Genomic DNA, 20,908 nt, shown 5'->3' with positions numbered 1-20,908 from the left:
TGTGAATTAAAACTAGACGTAATATAAAGATTATAACTTTATTCAATTTAACTAAGCAATAATTGAAATCTAAATTAATAACTAAGAATTGAATAACAATAATTGAATTTAGATCTAACAAATTTAAATGACAAATCGAAATGAACAAGAAATAACCATTTTATTTATCTAAGCAATAAAGAACTATGATTCAAAGAATTAATCTAAAACAATGTATGAAACTAATTAATTTAACTAATTGAAATTCAAATCTAGATCTACAAGCTATTTTAATGGCTACTTTCTATTCTAGATTATCTAACTATCCTTTTCTTCAGAGCTAAGTCTTGTTTTATGTAAAGGAGGATACCAGATCCACAATTTCGTGCATGGGCTGAGGAGCCATGTTTTGGGCCGGAAAATCGAGCCCAAAGCCCAATTTCTTCAGTCTATAGAGCCCATTTCAGCTAGCTTTGACTTCAGCAAACTTTTCGTCTACTTTTGCTCCTCTGATTGGGTCAAGGTTTGGACCATTGGAAAGCTCTTTCCGAGCCGATCGTTTTGACGTAAGGTAGGCCCAAATCCAAGGCTTAAGTCCAAAGATATGGTCTTCGGAAGTTCTGCTGACTTGTGCACTGTTTTTGCCCGTGTTGACTTTTCAGCTTTTGACTGGGCTTCATAAAGGCTTTGTCTCCTTGAACCTTGGCCTTTATCACAGAACTTCTTAGCAACCAACCCTTTGCTCCTTTATATCGCCAAAGTGGCACGTTTCTGCACATAATTGAGTTCCATGCCTGAAATATATAAAAGTACATAATTAGCATTAATTCTTATTTATTACTCGCATAATTGGTCTAAAAGTAGTATTATTAAGGGGTTAAAACTACAGTTTTGGGCTCTTATCATAGTGCACAACTATATTAGAAACTTAGCATGTTGTAATTTTTTAATCACTACAAAACTAATGACCTTCGCCAACGGACTAAAACAGTCGGGAAAGATAATACCCAACGCCTAAAAGCGGGAGAGCCGCCGGGAAAATGGCGGTCGGGTTAGCCCTCCAATCGTTTTGGACCGTTTAAATAGGCCCGTTGGCTAAAATATGCTACCGGACGGATATGTGACGGCTATTAACTGTCGGAATTTACCCCATCTATCTAAGACCGTCGGAAACATATCCATCGCTCGAACCGTCCGGAAAGTTACCTATGCCGACGGTCTATGTTGGACGCCAAAACGTTTTTGACCACATGGCGATTGGTTTGTAGCCGCCGGTAAAGAATGTTCCTCATGGATTTAATCCGTCGGAAGAGTTAATTTTTTTAAAAAAATTTTTATTTTTCTTCTACTCACATCAAAATAAAACCCCAGACAACATAACAAAAACTCTTTAACCCCCAAGATTGCATTGTGAACACCTTGACTAGATAAACATGTAGAAATGAATCAAGAAAATAAAGCTTACAAATTCGTTTAGTACACCGTGGAAACAGTAAAAACGAGGAGCAAAATTGTTTTAAAGCTTACAAATACTAACACCATATATTGTCTACTAAACCTTTCACTACACAAGCTCAACCCGGTCCCCACTATTGTTCTTACTCTTGTTGAAGCCGGGAGTAGCTTAAGATGAAGTTGCTTTGATTTCAGGTATGCAATGAGATCGACACGTTCATGAGCCTTCTTAAGTCCATAAAACCCATATTTGTTCAAGGAATGTACTACAAAGCGTAAGAGATATAAATCTTTGTTAAGAAGAGATATTTGTATGAGATCAAAACATCATATTATGTTCAAGCAAAGACAATTTAATATTTCACCATAGGCAACAACATTACACTATAGTTGTGAAAAACGATTTATTGTAATGTTTTCAAGAAATTGATAGAAAATAGTAGTCATAACTTAAGATGTAATCTAGAGGTGAGTCAAGTATTACTGGCATAAGAAATTTAGGCGATTGAGATGCTAATGACGTCCTAAATTCAACTTGGATGAAAGTGAGCTGCAGCAAGTAACATAGACTTGCTAGATTTGTGGACAAACAATCACCTTTTTCTGTACAGAAAACTACCTAAAAGGATAAGGCCACTCAAATCTGCCACTATCCAATCCATCTCATTCAAGTGGGACCAATTTGCTAAACATACTCCACAGGACTATAAGGGTGGTTTGTATATGGCAGTTATAGACGAGAACCGAGGCACATATAAGTTTTGGATATCATGGTCCAGAAGAAACTTACTTTGCACTCTCGGCTTGTTAAGCATGTAGGTGCCACCATAAACAACACTTAGACGAGCAAATGCCTGAAATGCCATATAATAATAGTTAAATAAATTGATTTGCTTACCTTAACTTACCTTGGACACATGGTGTAAATGAGAGCCCCAAACAAATGGTTGACATCCTGGAGGGTCTCTTCCAACCCATGGCAGCAGCAGGCACCAGTGGCAGCAGCAACACCCAGCACCAGCAAGCACCAGCAGGTCCATGGCAGTAGCAGCAGGCACCAGCGGCAGCAACAACACCCAGCACTAGCAGCGACTCCAGTAGCAGCAGGCACTAGCGGAAGCAGTAACACCCAGCTAATAAGGAGTTATAGATAACAGCTAATCTATCAAAACTAGAATCTTAGTAAGGTACATCTAGATAACACTGCTTGTTATAAGGAGTTATAGCGACACCAGAAGAAAGAAGTTAATATTGTCTTAATAGATTTGAATGTTTTTAACTTGCATACCCCCTAGTTTTCTGGAACAACAAAAAGGAAAACCACAAGATGAGAAGCTTTCCCTTACAACAGAGGACAAGGAAATGTTTCCTAGAAACAACATCTATAACAATCATGTATTTCTAACGCATGAACTCAATAGTTAGCCAAAATGGCAGCTAGCTTAGTTGGTAAAGTAACCGGGCCTAACTGTCACAGACCACGTAAAGACCTAGAGATACTCACCAGCAAAATTACACGGTTAAATATCAAATCGAAATAAACGAAGAATTAAGAATCTTGAATGCTATATAACAGAGCCTCAAAATAGCAGCGCCAACATTTTAAGTTAACTATAAATATTCTGGTGGTGGTAGTTAGCTATATCTGATCGCGAAACTCTTACTGGGAATCGCGCGCAACTATCCAAGGCTAAGTGTCCTAAAAACGCTTCCTTGAATGAACGAATCGACTTTTTTCTCAAGAAAAAGGCCGATAAAGCTCGAAGTCTTCGCGGAAACGCGAAGCAGTCGAAAATAGCAGTAGACAACGCAAAGTTGTCTATTGTTCTGTAGCGATTCCAATAGCAGCAGACAATAGCAAATCGAAAATAGCGGCAGAAGTTCTTAGGGTTGGACAAGAAAGTCCTTCCAGAAAGCGTTGGCGATGCCATGAAAGCCGACATCGCTAGACAGAGAGTTCTTTGCCTTCGCCAAGGCGTAAGCGCTACTCAAAGCAACACGTCGAGCGTAAAGCTTTAGAGATCCAAGGGTCTAATTTCAAGATCCCCTGAATGGATGATCGTGAGAGACGATACGTCTACTCTAGATCCTACGCGATGCAAGTAAGCAAAATCAGCTTCCCCAAAGAATATCTTACAAGTTGTACTTGCTGTATAAACTTTATTAGATGCCTCGAAACTGCTCTTTGTTCTTTTGTTTTCTTTCTACGTAGTCATACTAATACAATTGAGGTCCCGAATCACATCCATGCTGAGTTGAAAACTTGCCAACATACCGATTAAGTCGAGAAATGACTCAAAGATCAACCACACATCCTCTAGGGGTTTGAACTATAAACCAACAACAAAATTCAACATATTAGCCAAAAAAATGACATAAGGACGCCACCCCCATCAAACAGATCCCACACACTTCCTCTTCTCATTCTTTTATAGATATTTTTTGCTAGGATGAGAGTCAAGTGATTATTATTATCTAACATGCCAGTGAGCATTAACAGCTAAAATAATACCTTAGGTATCATATCGACATTGTATTCCTTCTTTGGAGCCCAACCAAGCCGGGAGAGGCTTTAAAACTCATCATCTTTAACGCCGGACTCCATGAATCTAAATTTGTTGACTGAGAGAAACAAAAGGGAACGGGATAAGGCGAGCACAAAGCGAAGGGGCATGCGGTTTGAAAACAATTTTGAAATCTGAATCATCTCCAACCGCTAAAATCAAAAGGATACTCTCTATGCTTTCTTTGTGGAACTGTTGAGCCGGGCTAACTTTTCCACCAAAATCTGGGGATTGAAAGTACCGTTCATTTTTCCTAGTCCGATACTCAATAAATGAGATAAAACCTAGAAAGGAAAAATTAATTAGTATAACTTCGCTAAAATATAGAACACTAACAAAAAAACCGGTCTGCGTGATTCATTATTCAATATTACTCGAGCTTCAATAAAGTGAATCTACATATTATACAAGTCAATATACATGTTCATGCTCAAGCACCATAATGCACCTAAATAAAGAATAAGGTTTACCTCAAAATTCTTGTCTACTCGAATCAGTATGCTTCACAAGGATCCCTACAAATGAAAGTTTGAAATAATGTAAAACCAACTTCCAAAACAAGCCATATCTCATTGCAAGGATTAGTAATTACAATATTAACCGGAAAATACGCAAAGACGGACGGTTGAAAAGGGAAATTTTGTTTTGAACAAAACAAACGAAGAAATGGGGTTGAACTCTATATCACCTCCATATAGATACACCCGGACTTTGAACAGAGACAAAGGACCAAGTATCTAAGATATACATTACACTTGTTTATATTCCACATCCACCACATTACATTCGTCACCATATGATCGATTTAATTTTTATTATATGCACATTGACTTAAGAAGTAATTACATGCTCGGTTTGACTTAAGAAGCTTTCCTTCAACTTCCCTTTGAAAAATCATAGGCTCCTAATCCCCTCTTTGGAGCGGTAACTTTGAAGTACATAGTTTCTTATTCCTATCTAATTTCCATTTACACATTTATCACCCTTTTTAATTCTAAACACTCAAGTCTCTACATTATCTCTACAAACACATGGATTTCGAATCGACGATACAGAAAAGTGATTGAATATATACACTAAAAATAAAAAACAACTCATTCATTCACTAAATATCAACTAAAGATTCATTATATCTCAAAGATATATACAAATTTCAATAAAAAGAAGGAAACTTTACTTTACCATAAACAAAGAGGAAAAACGATAGCTAGACTCGGGGTTATAAACAATATCTTGATGATAAATTAACCATTAGTATATAGATAACACGGAGAATAAGGCTATCCGGGCTGAACTAGAAATCACCGGTAAGTTTGAGCGAGGGGACGGAGGAAGAAAAAATATAGTAGTAAATAAAATAAGAGCTTCTCATCGGATCTTTGTAGAGACCATCGAAGAAACAAAGCTTAAGAGAGTCAAGATTGCCCCTATCACACCCATTGAATTCTGCCCCACTTTTTTGAGGAGCACTTTCAAGGTTAGCCAAAGATTAACATATGAAGTCGATATAAATTTTTGCAAGTTGGCGGGGAAAGAAGCATATATAACCCACAGTTACAATATACCCAAGTAACTAAACACAATAAATATGAAATCCTAAGTATAGCATTGCAGAAGCCAACCATCTATAAGCTCTTGTTCACATTATTCACAATATAACTTTTCGCCTCTTTCCTCATTCATCGGTACAATTATTACACGATGCATTTCTCCTTTTCAATAGCTAAAACAGGTTATGCTTCGAGTCAAGAAGTAGATATGATACAACTAAGAAAAGCAGTACCTTGTCAATGCAACGAGTGGGAAGAAACATAACATCACCTGGTTTATGATTGTTCTATGGCTCAGAAGTTCTGGGGCATTGCCACTATGATTAGCATCATTCACACCATCTCCTACAACTTCTTCACTAGCTATTTCACGTTCGTGTTCTATAAAACCAAAAAACATAAGCAAAGTAAGCAAAAACCAAATAAATAATTAATAACTTAAAATCTCATTAACTAACAGAGACAAAGTACATCGCCCTTTTCCTCCTCCTTTATCCGGGCTTGGGACCGCAATGCAAACTTGACAATAGTTTGCAATTTGGCGGAGTTAAAAGGGGTGGTTAGTAAAATATAGCTTATAACAAATTATAATAATGCAACGTCCATTAAAAACATTACAATACATAAAACACCAAAAGTTCATGGTTTATATATTTTACTTACTACTTTGGACTACAAAATCCAACCAAAGACTTAAGTGCATAGACTTATGCGGTATGAACTTTAATGTAAACACGTTCTTACTTACACAAAATATCAAAACCTATTTATTTGGATGGGAATCCAAATGTATCGAGAACTTCACCAATATATTAGAACATCAAAGTTCTTTGGGCCAAATAACACTTCCTTGAGCAATCTCGCCAAGCTTTGATTTCCGCATCATGAGAAAGTGGAAGTCGCGGCAGATTCGATCATAAATAACATTGACATAAACCTTAAAGTTCCCCTCCTCTAATCTCCTATCACCAAACTCAATAGTAGGATCAACATCTTGCACAATACCCCTAGCCACAACTTCGAAAGTGGCCAACCACCACATAAGTCACATTCTTTACCAATGAATTCATTCAAAACCTGAAATTAAAAGAGTTGTCAATCTTTGCAACATCAAAGTGGTGATCATACCATTTATCATTATAACTTAGATTATTACGGTGTAGATGGGGTATAACGTGCATGACTAGAACATGGCGATGAAACATCAGGCATAGAGGTTCGTCCTTGGCTCATAAAGGCTTTCAAAACAGCTGTGTTCTCTAGAATTGAAGCCTGAAGCACATCTACCTTTTTCTCAAGACTTGTATTTTTCTCCATCAAAGCAATATTTTGCTGCATCACGGGTTTCATCTTCTTTAGCGTTGTTTTGCACACCCCTTCCCCCAGGCCTCGAAAACGACCTCTACTACTATCCGCCCAAGAACCTACGATAAATGGATAAAAGTCTTAGTAGCTGCAACATATATCAAAAACACCAATTAATTATTCAAGGATCAAAGCTTCAAACCTGTGTGAGTGCATCATCCACTGATGTCTCTACTGACTCCGGGTGCAAAGTAGTATAATTATCAAGTTTTTCCTATTAATATGACATAGTCAAATATATAGGCCACATTATATTTTTAAAAGTCCAACAAGAGTACATAAGATATGATGAGAAATTTCCAGCATACTAACCACCAATTCTGGATCTTGTGCTACCCCGCTCTTCCTTTTATGGATAAACTTGTATGACTCCACCCTTCCAATCGATGATTCAGGGACGCCTTTTGCCATAGCCATCTCCTCTCGAGCAACAGCTGCAGATTTCCTTCCCAAACATGAAGAATTTTTTTGATTCTTACGATTGGCTGAGTTCCTTAGACTAGAAGCCTGCATGACTTAGAAGGTTAGTAGAGGTGAACTCTATATATCAAAATAAATAAATATACTTGCCGGTTGTCAGCAAGTATTTATTGTAATCACTCTGGTATTTGTCATGATGGCAAGAAGTCTAACTGACATGCAACCTTTGAATGAGCAAAGAAGTCCAGCCCAAGATAAAACTTGCCGTGGGGCTGAGATCCAATACTCGCCTACGTCGGCTAAATGAATGAGTGAATGAGTGGCACTGCTGAGTGTTCTGCTATTGCATATATATTACCAGAGTGATCCAAAGAGAGAGAAATAGAGAGAGAAATAAGTTAACAAAGAAAATAACTAAACCTTGAACTTTTCTGAATGGCAATTATCTACAAATCGTCGCCAATCTTGCAAAGGAATTCCATCTTGGGGATTTTCCTTCACGATGGAAGGAGGCTGATCTTTTACGTACTTGTTATACAATTCATGTTTGTACTCCTTCCACGCAAGCCTGAATTTGTTTCGTGTCCAATCTATGTCAATCGAACTCAAGTGCTCAAATGCAAACATTTTCCCTAAAGCCTCAACAGCCTTGGCTACGATGCATTTGTCATTTTTGTCCAAATGAACTTCTTTCCAGTTCTCAAAGCGAATTGGGATGTCACGACGAGCAATGTGACCCAATTTGGTTATGAAGAAATCAACATCTTTTTTGGGCTTACTTGGTTGACCCAAACCATTTAAACGTAAGAACTTTCTTTTGGTAATCATCGGGAATTTCCTCCGAGATACCAATTGAAGGGCCTCTTGTCTCTGTAGACCGAGTGGATGGACCAGAAACGTGTGTGTCATCTGCATATATACATTATCATAAGAACTACGAAAAAAAAAAAAAAAAAAAGTAAAAGTTGTGCTCTTACCCATGTTCTCATCAAGGTCGTTGCTTAGTGAATGTGAGTGGCTATGTGTTAGATGATCCTCCATGGTCCAAAGAGCTTTACAAACCAACAAAATCAGGCAAGTACTCATTTTAAGCATAACACACAAAATACCATGCACCATACATATACACTTATGCACAAAATGCAGCAGCACCCACCCACTCACCAGCACACAAACATACATGTTGAAAGAAAAAGACTAGCGCTAGCACATAGACATGTGTTTGAGAAAGAAAAATAAACATGCAGACAATAATGTGGACCAAGTTCAGTACCATAATAAATCACAAACACAAATACCATCCAAAAAAGCAACAAAAGTGAGCAAGTAAATTAAAGATACTATTAATCCAATACATATATAGAGTCGCTATCCTCTGGTCTTCCTTCTTTTTTGCGGAACTCTCAACAACTCTGGTCATCCTTCTTTTTCTAGAACTCTCAACAACTTCAACCATGTCTTCTGGGGCATTGAATATCAATTCATCCACCAAGGGAAGCTCGAGGTTGCTAGGCCCTAGATCTGAATCACTTAGCACTCTCTCATCCGCAAGACAAGGCTGATCTTGATCAAAATACAGTTTCTTTGGAACCTCCAACACTACATGCCATTCAAGATTCTTTGGATCTTGTGAATAGAAAACTTGTGCAGCTTTTTCTGCAAGAATAAATGGTTCATCGCATATACGGTTTGAACTGAGTAGATTAGACAAATTAACCAGCCTCAAGTTTGCTTCTTCATCTATTTTCACACCAAGTTGTGTGCACTTAGCCCAATCACATTTGAACAATACAGTCTTGTACCCTTCACGATAGTTTAGTTGAACAATGTTTGTTAGGACACCATAGTAATCTGCATCTCCATCAATTGGATTCTTGTCCTTAGCACTTGAACGAAAGGTGGTCATGCAGCTTGTGCTAACCCCGCTATTTTGGTTCCTTTTAGTTTTCTGGTAATCCTTGGTGATAAAAAGAAACCCATTGACACAGTATTTATGGTACTTCGTAGCAAACCGTGTAGGTCCCCTAACCAAATCCTTAAAATGAACATCGTTCGATTCCAAGAATTCGGTTCTTTTGTCAACCAAGTGATGAAATCATCTGAGGATGGTACTCTATGCTGCCCACTCCTCCTCCTTGCACTTGTTCTACTGTCCTCAATGAAGCTACTATATTTCCTACACAAATTTCTTATAAAAGTTAGTCACATAACATGCACATTATTTCGTTAAGTTTAGTATCCAACAATGTCAATATGACACATCATATACTTACATGTGCCAACGCTCATAACTCGGATGGCTTTTTAGTACCCATTGACGTGCTTGTTCATACTCCACACCTTCCAATCTATACGTCGCACTTGGGCCAAGTGGTCCACCCTCATTGGTAGCGGGGTTGTCCTCCACACTATCTGAAAAATCTGGTAAAAGTTGCGGTTCATTATCAGCCATCTTATCAAGTTTATCTAACAGACCCCCTCCTCCTTTATATCCAGCACAATACATAAGTGTCTCCTCCCTCAAGTAACGCTCCGCAATACAACAACCGGGATGGCGCTTTGTTTGTAACAGAATCCTTGAAGATTTTCATGTATCTTTCCAAAGCGAGGGAAAAATGAAAAGAATTAAACTATAGTAGAAGCAATGGAAGCGAGGTTGAAACAAAGGAAACAAAACAGAAACAAGTTGTGTACCTTTCAAACAATACATCCACCTACAAAAACAGCCCGCATTGACGAGCCTCGTAAGCTAAGTGAATAGGTAGATGCATCATAGAAACGAATAGTGAGGGTGGGCAGATTCTCTCAAGAGCACACAGGGCCTTGATCATACCCCTTTCCAGTACATTCAGTGTTTCGATCTCCACTTTTTTGGAACATAAAGCACCAAAGAAAGTACAAATAGTTGTAATAATAGATCGAGCTTCTTTTCGTTCCCATCTCTATCGCATCTTTGGATCAACACCGAAGCAAATGTTGCATCAAAATATGATAGTCATGTGACTTCATTTGTTTCAAATCCACACAATCACCCTTGACAATATTTGACCAATTACCACTAAAGCCAACAGGCACACTTAGATTTTGTAAGGTCTGGATGAACAACTTCCTCTCTTCTTTTCGAAGCCAAAAAATACCTTGGGGCATAACTCGTTTCCCGTTAACTTGAGTCACCCAATATTTTTTTTTAATTTTCATACGCTTTAAATCATTGCGTGCTTTGGCATTATCTTTAGTTTTCTTCGTATTCAACATCATAGCAAGAAGGATTTCACACACATTTTTTTCAATATGCATGACATCAAGGATGTGACGAACGACAATGTGTTTCCAATACTTGAGCCTAAAAAAGATAGACCGCTTGGAAAAACATGAAACTGCTTCATTGCCTTCTTGTTCATCACCTTCGCCATCTTTCCTTTTCTTGCCTTTTCCAAATTTGATTTTCAAATTCTTGGTCATTCTCTTAACTTCAACACCAGTCAACCTAATTGGTTGCTCGTCTAGTTCCTTTGTCTTATCATACGTGCTCTCCCTTGTATCATGTCTAGCCTTCGATGTCAATGGAAGCCAACGTCTAGTTCTCATATACACATGCTTCTTTCCATGCTTAAGCCATAAAGAAGCAGTTTTCGGACCACAAGCAGGGCAAGCAAATCTTCCCTTAGTTTTACAACCGGATATATTTCCATAAGCTGGTAAATCGTGGATTGTCCACAACAAAATAGCACGCATTTTGAACACTTCACCTTTGAATGCATCTTTAACCATCGCCCCATCACGCCACAAGTCTTGCAGCTCTTTAACTAAGGGCTGCAAATACACATCAATATCATTACCCGGTTGTTTTGGACCCTCAATGAGTGTTGTAAGCATGGTGAATTGTGACTTCATACATAGCCAAGGGGGAAGGTTATATGTCACACACATTACAGGCCATGAACTGTATTGTGTTCCTAAAGTACCAAAAGGATTAAAACCATCAGTGGCTAGTCCCAGACGAACATTGCGTGGCTCAGCAGAGAAATCTTGATACTTCGAATCCACTTGCTTCCACCTTGCGCCGAAGTCAACGGGATGCCTCATTGTACCGGGCTTTGATGCCCCAAGAGAATGCCCTTTGCATCTCCTTCGCCACCCAACCCACACTATACAATCTCTTCAACCTATCAGTAAGAGGAAAGTATCGCAAAACCTTTGCAGGCACCCTACTGGTCCGCGTCCTCAATTGCTCAATGGTTGCAGTTTTGTATCTAGAAACTCCACATGTAGGACAAGAAACCTCAAATTCATTATCTCCCCAATACAAGATGCAATCATTTCTACATGCGTCAATCTTCTGGCATTTCAACTTCAAGTCTTTAATCATCTTATCTGCTTTGTAGGCATTCTCGGGTATCTTATTACCACTAGGCATCGCCATCCGGAGTAGTTGAAGCAAATCAGTAAAAGCCTTATCGCTCAACCCATTTGTGATCTTCAAATTAAGCAATTTCACGACAAATCTAAGAGAGAAGAAGTCAAGACATCCGGATACAATTCAGTCATGGCTTCACACAAATTATCATTAAACTCAACACCTTCAACGAGTTCTTCTCCCGATGCGACCTCACGGATCCTCACCCAAAAAAAGCATCCAAGTTATCAAGACTAAGTTCTTCCGCAAGAATGGTGAATGCTGCATTCATGTCCACCACAGCACATTTGCTTGAAAACTTGATCCACTTTCATTGAGTTGTTACGCCTTTCCTTCTCACCGTGCAAAAACCAGAATTTATACGTCTTGTCAAATCCATGGCTAAAACAATGTATTATAACATCATCGTGACTCATTGCCGGGCCTTGGTTTCGACACTTTCTACAAGGACATGGTATAACATTCTTGTTGTGATGGTGTTCCACGGCAAAGGAACTAAAATCCTCAACACCTTTTATAAAACGTGGATCTCGAAAATTGTCCAAGTTAATCCAACTCTTGTCTATCAAACTCATTGACTCCATAACTTAAGAAACTTCTAAAAGAAATAGAAAAGAGAGGAATTCAGAACAAAAAAAATAAAATAAGAACATATATATATATTCATGCATCTTATAATCACTCACACCCAAACATAGCATCCAAACTCAAGATTTCATTTTTTTTCGCCTAATTTCATTAATAGTTCAGGTTAGTGAGTTAAGCTCATCAGATTAGAAACAAGGAATCAATACTAAAATTCACCATTCACATACACTGTTAGATAAAAGATGTATCACTATCCTCCAACCCAATACACCCCAAAACCCAAATTTTAATCAACACCCAACTTGCAAAGATTTATCTTTAAGACAATTCGTCTAATATCATGCAAATAGTTGGCGTAAATCAACAAGACCACACTTCAAAACAGACTCATTGTCTACACATTAAAAAAATCAACTTAATTTATATACAACCTAATGTTTAGAATGAGAAACCCACACAAATCCAGAGGGAAAAAAAATAAACACGCACCTTGATTGAAGGCGTTGAAAAGATAGAGAAGGCGTTGGATTTACTGAAAAAGAGCAAAAAAATTGGGGGTGAGAGATTTTTAAGACAAAAGTGTGTAAGGGAGTGAGAGAGAATACCTTTTGCTGCCGGCTGTTGTTTGATGTAGTTGTGTGAGACTATGTTTCCTTCTATTTTCAGACTATGTTTCCTTCTATTATTTTGGGTGGGAACTGAAATGCGTTTTTCGCGCTCTGTTAAATCCTTATGTTTTCAGCAGTATTTCATTCCAACCGGTTCGCCAACTCTAAGAACAGTCGGTACAAATAAAATATCCGTCGAAAATGTCCAACTGTTATTAACCGTCGGTTATATCGACGGCTTAAAACAGTGGGATATCCGTCGGGTAAGAAAAAAAACTAACGATATGTTTAATAACTAATCCGACGGTCATATTTTAGAGGCCAACGAGCTAAAACCGTTGGAAACATCCAACAGATTATAGCCGTCGGTGTATCTCTCCTGGGTCCGTCGGCTAAACTCAATTTTTTTGTAGTGAATAGCTTCAAGAAAAGGTAGGTTTATCGTTAGATTTTTAAAAACTTTCCTAATCTCATCGAAATTTGTATCCTTTTTTAACATGGCTAGTCTTTGGGGAAATGGTGGTTTCTCTCTATATTTAGCATATGGGTCAATATGATTTTTATCCTTGGCCACTTTCCTCTTAGGTTGTGGTTTAACTAGTACCTCTACATGGATAGGATCTTCAGTTTCTATTTTGGTATCTAGTAAAGTTTCATTTGTAATGACCACTGGTAGTATATCAACGAGCATAGTTACGACGTTATCAACCACTTTGTTAGAACAGAGAGTGGTGATGGCATTTAACTCACCTACGTTTGAATGCTCGTTACTAGTATTACTGGTTACTTCAAAGGCTATGTTTGGCGATGTAGGATTAGGCACTGCTTGACCCTGGAAGTACGCGTGTTTGGTTATTATTTTGGTTATGAGACATGTCAATAACCTTTTGGCACAAAGACTGCATCATTTGAAATGTTTGTTGCATAATTTGATTCTGATTTTGCAAAGAAGGTCATTACTACTTCGATGCGTAGATAGTTTGACGGGTTGAGTGGCCATAGGAGGAGTGACCAAAACTAAGGCTTGTTGCATGGTCATGTCTTGATGTTCATAGTTCTGGTTCATGGGCACTAAACCACTGTTCTGGTCAGCTAATATTCATTGTCCTTGATACGAAATAAATTGGTTGAAGTTTGTAGTGGGCCTATCATTTTGATTATTAAAACCCGGAGGTGTAAAATTTTGTTGTTGTGGATTATAATTAGTGTTTTTCTTCCATTGTGTGTTAAGGTTGTTATTAAAAGCGCAGACATTTTATGGCTGTGGTGGTGGATATTCATAGACAAGAGGACAATAGAAGTCGGAATGTTCAAGACTAAAATAGACATTACAACGAGTAGAGTTTATGTTCATGACAGAAGTGGGTTTCTTTTTAACAGAGATGACATCTACCTTTTTAGTGAGGGCATCAATAAGAGTTCTAAGCTCGGGATCAGGTTTAACCTCGAAGGAAGAAGGAGTGCAGCGGGGGACATCGTTACCTCCCCAATTGTTGTTTCTCTTAGATTGATCTTCTAATAAGAATTTTTAAGCCTCCAAGGCTCCTTTACTAAGAAAACTACCCCCATTGATGATATCTAGAACTTCTTTATGATGGTGTGAAAGGCCCTTGAAAAATCGCCGGACAAGCGTATCCTTGGCAAGATTGTGAGGTAGGCATTCAATGAGAAGATCAGTGAAACGATTCCAGGCCTCTGAATAGGATTTATGGGGGTTCTAGTGGAAGAAATGAATCTTTTGAAGCATTTCATCTGTCTTCAGTGGTGTGTAAAACTATTTCATGAACAATTGAACAAGTTTAGCCCATGAGTTCGTGGAGTTTGGCATTTGGGCAGTTAACCAAGACGCCGCCTTGTCGGCTAGGGTGAATGGAAACACCCTAAGTTTAACTTGATCTAGACTTACGCTACGATGATGTAATGTAGTGAGAACTTGTTTTATCCTACACATGTGTTGATAAGGTTTCCCGTGGTATAAACCATGGAAAATATGTAACAAGTTAAATATATTTGGGGGAATTCAAAAATCCCCTACTGGGTCTGCCAGAACGATGCATGACTTAGGTCCATCGATCAAGGCTTTATAAAAATTAGAGAGAGGAGTCTCTAGTTCTTTAGCCATTATTGCAGGTGTGGTGTGTGATATTCTAGATAGGCGTGTGCATTGACGTTTACGATAGATAATGTTAGATGGTTTCTTCTTACCAGACCCTAATCTCATGCAAGGCTAAGTCTAATATGAAAGAATAATAACAACAGACAAACAAGCTTGATTATACTAGAATTAAACTCCTCTGACAGAAGAGACAATGAGTGAAAGAAGGAGAGCCTGAATGCCTCTTTGCTACACTTATGAATAGCATATTTAATACGAATCTCAGTGTCCTATAGAAGCTTGGAACACCGAACTAGTAAAAATTTTGAACTAAAATATGACCTGTAACTAACCTGGAAATCGGGCTTACTTCAAAGGGCACGGGCGCTCTCCAATATAGGTATAATAGGGCACATACGCGCTCTAAAAAATTTGAAATTTTTGTAGTAGTTTTCTAAGACGTCCAGAAAGTAGCTTATAAAATTTCAGAATAATCAGAATTATGAAATTCCTTCTACTACCCTGCAAATTTCGTGAAATAGTTTTCAGATACAATACAAACAACCGAATGGTTATCCAATCAAAATAGAGCCAAAATTGCCAAAGTTTTATGGAGACTCGACATATCTTTTTTGTGTTCCATAAAAGTTTAGAGCAATTGGAATTCTACAAACCTTCCTTATCAGCTGTTGTTCCAGATATTAAGTGTTACAAAACTACAAAAACACACTGGAAACAATCAACTATTTAGATGGTCAAAACAAATAAAAAAAACTCTTCAAATTTTTACTACAAACTTCTGACTTATGATAGATACTCCTATAAAAATGTTAGAATTTTTGGAACTGCCTAAGCAACCTTACTCGTTTGTTTTTCTAGAAACTTATGGTGTGAAAGCTGAAATACAGCAGTGTAAAGTTGGTATTAGTTCACTAGGTAAAACAACTAGTAAAATTCTGAAAACATTCCAGTAAATCAACAACACCTTAGGTATTATGCCTAAAAAATTTCAAAATTTTCGGAAATTTGAAAATACCTTTACCGCAGTATTCTTCATTGTGAGTCCGCAGACTTAAGGGAGTGCGGACGCGCTTTGTGCAAGGCAAAAAGGGAGGGTGGGCGCGCTCTTAGTTTAAAACATTGAATATCAAGTTTGAACAGTAATGAAAATATGAGAAATAAGAATGAAAAATTAAAAGGGTGGGTGCTCCCATTTCAGGTGCTCCCATTTACAAGCACGTTTCTATGGAACTCTCTATCCTTTATTTTCATTCCATACTGACAAAGCCTGATTCTGTTTGGGGGTGGTATAGAAACATGTTGTAAATGTTTAAGCACATATTAGGTTGTATATTACGTATTAATCGTCGTATAAAAATTAGAAAATATAAAATTCATAAAAATAGTTTATACTATACACTTAGTGATAATGGTATTGTTCCCCTCTCCATGATGATATTATTCTAGAAATCTCACGTAGTATTTGAATTAGGATTTAATTTTTTAAACTTAGATTAATATGTAAGTAATAGTCATTACATCTTTTCATGAACATCTTGCATGAGCATTTATAATTGTACTTGACAGTATTTTTCTGAGACCTAGGTTAGAGTACTTAATACATATCCTGTGAGAATCTAGCCAAAAGCCTAATATAAGTGAAATATCTGAGTGATGACACAAGGGAGAAGTAAAATCCGAGTAGATAAATCACACATCCACTTGCTTGATCACCATACCATATCCTAAGTAAGAATTTAGGCCATCTTTGGATCGATATAGCCAGAAATTCTGACCTAAGTATATTTTCCGCTAGTCTCCTCACTGAGCCTTTCGTTAGCCTTTTCACAAACCACAAATCATTTACCCAATAAAATAAAATAAAAAATAAAATCAGCCTACCTATTTGGATAAGTTTGAGAAATAGTATGAGTGAATAAAAGATAAGAGAAAAACCTATGCAAATAAAAATTAGTTAGTTGCTTCAAAAGGAAAAGAAAATAAAGTTTCCATCTAAAGAAAAGAAAAAAAAATAGAAATAATAATAATAATAAAAAATTTAAAACTCCAAAAATATAATAAAAATGAGTCAAAAGCCAAAACAAAATGGCTAAGGATGGAAACAAAGTGTAGAAGCAAAATAAGAACAAGGTTTTCTCTAGTTACGTAATATAAATAAACCTATATTTCTCATACTTGTCTTTTTGAATATCCATTTCCTTCATTCTTTAACCAATACATATGCCCCATATCACCTAATAAAGACCTCTAACTCAATTAGGAATAGGTTAATGTGATAGTAAGTGGTAGATGTGTTTGATCGACCTCGGCTTCCTTGGATTATCATTGAGATTGTGAGGAAACGTGTGCCCACTACACACTAGAGTTAGCAAACTTGAGTGGAAAAATCAGAGTATTATGTGTCTTGACACATTCCTTGTGAGAGCCTACTTAGGCACGCTACCCAAAAGTTTCAGAAAAAGACCTGCCACTGCATTTCATAGCATAGTTCATTGTATAGTTGTTTATCTTAAGATGATTTGATTATTATGCATATATTAATTTAGGAGTTAGATTGATGATCCTTGTTTAAATGCTAGCTAGATGTATAGATATCCTAGATAAATTAGGGGATAGTTACTTTTATTTCTTAGTTGTTGTAGTATAAATGAAGTTTGTGAGTACCTTCTCTAGAAAACTCTCACGAGGCTATAACTCGTCCACTAGGGAATTCTTAGTGGTTTAAGGCCTTATTGCATATGGTCAATGCAATCGCACTCGGCGAAATGAGATTAGTTAGAACTCCATTTTTGGTCACTTATTTTAATTTCTCATCTTTGCTTGCGGATAAGCAAAATACTATTTGGGGGTGGTTTGATAAGAGCCAAAAACTGTAGTTTTAACCCCTTAATAATATTACTTTTAGACCAATTATGTTTATAATAAATAAGAGTTAGTATTGTTTACGTATTTTTGTGTATTATATGACTTTGAGTCAACTATGTGAAGAAATATGTCACTTTTGTAAGAGAAAGGTGCAAAAATTGGTTGCTAAGAAGTTCTATGGTTAAAGCCCAAGTTTTAAGGAGAAAAAACCTTTTTAAAGCCTAGTCAAAGCTGAAAAGTCAAAGTCAACGCGGGCAGAAATAGAGCATAAAAGTCAACAGAACTTCTGCAGGTTGTATCTTTGGACTCAGACCTCAGAATTAGGCATATTATATGTCAAAACGACCAGCTCAGAAAGGGATTTCTAATGGTTCTAGCCTTGATCCAATCCGAGGAGTAAAAGTAGATGAAAAGGTTGTTGCAGTAAGTTTCAGTAGAGAAACCTTTTTTGGACTTAAGTAATTAGGGTTTACAATTGTAGCCTCCATAAAACCTCCATTAAAATATATTCAAGTTATTATTATTATTCAATTCAATTTCTTATCTTTCTATTATGTTTTTCTTCTCATTCTTTTTTATTCATGATAGTCCCATGAATTAAAGCTAAACTCCCATTAGAGGGAGTTTGAATGAAGCTTTAAGAGGACTTGATTTGTTAGTATAGATTGTTTTTTAGGGTTTCAAGTTTAGGTTTTTCTTGACTTAGAGATAAGAAGAGTTTAACCTAAACTAGATAATAGTGAGTTTGCCATGAGAATGGGAACAAACTTTCTCTCATGCTAATTAGTTTATGACTAGAGATAGTATAAAGTAATTAGGGGTCATTAAAGGTCTAGTACGTATGTATATTTTAACCTTGTGTGAGAATATCTAGAATGAGGTTTTCTATACAAATCTATGCTAGCATGTTAATAAATTAAAAGTGGATTTCAATCTCTCTATATTCTCCATATTTTATTTAAGTCATATTCAATTGCTTTTAATTAAATTAGTATAAGTTAAATTCATATATTTAGTTTCGTAGTATAAATTCACATCCATAAATATTGCTCTCACCATTGTTTCCTTTTGTTTGATTAGTTGAATTCGTTTAGTCTAGAGAGTTAGGAGTGGAACGATTTTGTACTCTATATATTGCATGAATATATATGTGAGAGTAGAAAATAAATAATTGATAACGTAAATATCAAGTTATAGAAAATCTAGTAGTGTGTTTTTTTACGTATATCAAATTTTGATAAACCGTAAAATCACAACTACTTTTCTCTTACTTATTCTTACGTTATCAATTATTTATTTCATACTCTCACATATATATTCATCCAATATATAGAGTACGGAATCGTTCCACTCTTAACTCTCTAGACTTAACGAATTCAACTAATCAAACAAAAGGAAACAATAGTGAGAGTAATATTTATGGATGTGAATTTATACTACGAAACTAAATATATGAATTTAACTTATATTAATTTAATTAAAGCAATTGAATAGGACTTGAATAAAATATGGAGAAGAATAGAGAGAGATTAAAATCTATTTTTTAATTTCTTAACATGCTAGCATAGATTTGTATAGAAAACCCTAGTCTAGATATTCTCAAACAAGGTTAAAATATAAAGACTAAACCTTTAATGATCCCTACTTACTTTATACTATCTCTAGTCATAAACTAATTGGCATAAGACAAAACTTGTTCCCATTTTCATGGTAAACTCACTATTATCTAGTTTAGGTTAAACTCTTCTTATCTCTAAGTAAAAAAAAACCTAAACTTGAAACCCTAATCAACAATCTATACTAACAAATCAAGTTATCTCAAAATTTCATTCAAACTCCCTCTAATGGGAGTTTAGCTTTGATTAATGGGACTATCATGAATAAAAGAATGAGAAGAAGACATAATAGAAAGAGAAGCAATTGAATTGAATAATAATACTTGAAGGTATTTTAATAGAGGTTTTATGGATGCTACAATTATAAACCCTAATTACTTAAACTATATTAAACTAAAGAAAGAGGAGAGAGAAAGCTAAATTATTCTAACTAATAGGAGAGAGAGATAGAACCTTAATTTACTACTAAACTAAATATGGGAGCTGAAACTAATGGGAGTTGAAAGTAATGGGTGGGGTGTTTGGTATTTCCATTCTTGATTGCTCAACTTCCTATTCTTGTTGTTTATGTCGTTTAGTCGTACTTTGATTCGGGTTGACATTATCAATGAATTTAGATTTCTTTTGATCACATAACGTATGTCATTCATGTGTTTTGAGGTATTTTCTATCTTCTTATATGTCAACCACAGTTAGATTTGAGTTTTTTTTATAGATCATTGGATTGTAATTTCTCTGTTGATCATTTTCATAACTCATTCACAAATATCGGACTGTTAACGAATCGGGAATTTTAGTTTTAAGTTATGCGAGGCATAGGACAGGATGGGCATTACAGATTTGTTTTGGGCTTGGGCCCAAAATTTTAAAACCCTACGCGGTCACGTGCCTCGCACGTGACTTCCTATTTTAAAAACCATTTTCTTCTTCTCTTCCTCGCCTCCATTACAGAACACCGCCTGACCAAAGAAAAACTTTTAGCGCACACACCCTTTGGGCCAAACCAACTTGAGCGCGCCTGCGCCTTTACCTCCACACACCTCCAGGTCCAATTTCAACCGAGTGATTTATTCACTATCCCACACCTTACTTTCACCACAAATTTCAAATCCAGATCTCAATGGCTCCTAACTAAAATTCTTCCTGAATAAGTTTTTTCTAGTGCACAGTTTGCACCCTTCTTCGATACCGAAATGCGTATTAGGAAGTGGGAAGGGTTGTGGTATTCTACGGATGATTTTTATTATCCGGATTTGGTGTTCTCTTTTTACAAGAAAAGGGTGATTAATGGTCGTAGGATTTTTGTAGATGTGAATGGTAGTCGGAAAGAGTTGACTACAGCAGTGTTGGCTGATGTTACTGGCA

The 20,908-nt window shown here is 36.6% G+C and overlaps 1 protein-coding gene across 1 annotated transcript; it reads right to left on the bottom strand.

The window, feature by feature from the left end:
* Positions 1-6,502: 6,502 nt before the first annotated feature.
* LOC147496494 (uncharacterized) lies at positions 6,503-13,355 on the bottom strand. Its single transcript, XM_086562592.1, has 7 exons — positions 12,944-13,355; positions 12,828-12,870; positions 8,311-8,385; positions 7,754-8,242; positions 7,226-7,420; positions 7,056-7,127; positions 6,503-6,625 (listed from the first exon to the last, which is right to left on the bottom strand). The coding sequence occupies exons 3-7, from the start codon at positions 8,320-8,322 to the stop codon at positions 6,503-6,505; spliced, it is 891 nt and encodes a 296-aa protein (XP_086418718.1). The 5' UTR covers positions 8,323-8,385; positions 12,828-12,870; positions 12,944-13,355.
* Between the last annotated feature and the right edge of the window lie 7,553 nt (positions 13,356-20,908).

Source organism: Coptis chinensis, chromosome 5, assembly GCF_015680905.1.
Source record: "Coptis chinensis isolate HL-2020 chromosome 5, ASM1568090v1, whole genome shotgun sequence".
In the NCBI taxonomy this organism is placed as follows: domain Eukaryota; kingdom Viridiplantae; phylum Streptophyta; class Magnoliopsida; order Ranunculales; family Ranunculaceae; genus Coptis; species Coptis chinensis.
Note: the sequence above shows the minus strand (reverse complement) of the source record. Positions and strands in the feature narration are given on the sequence as shown.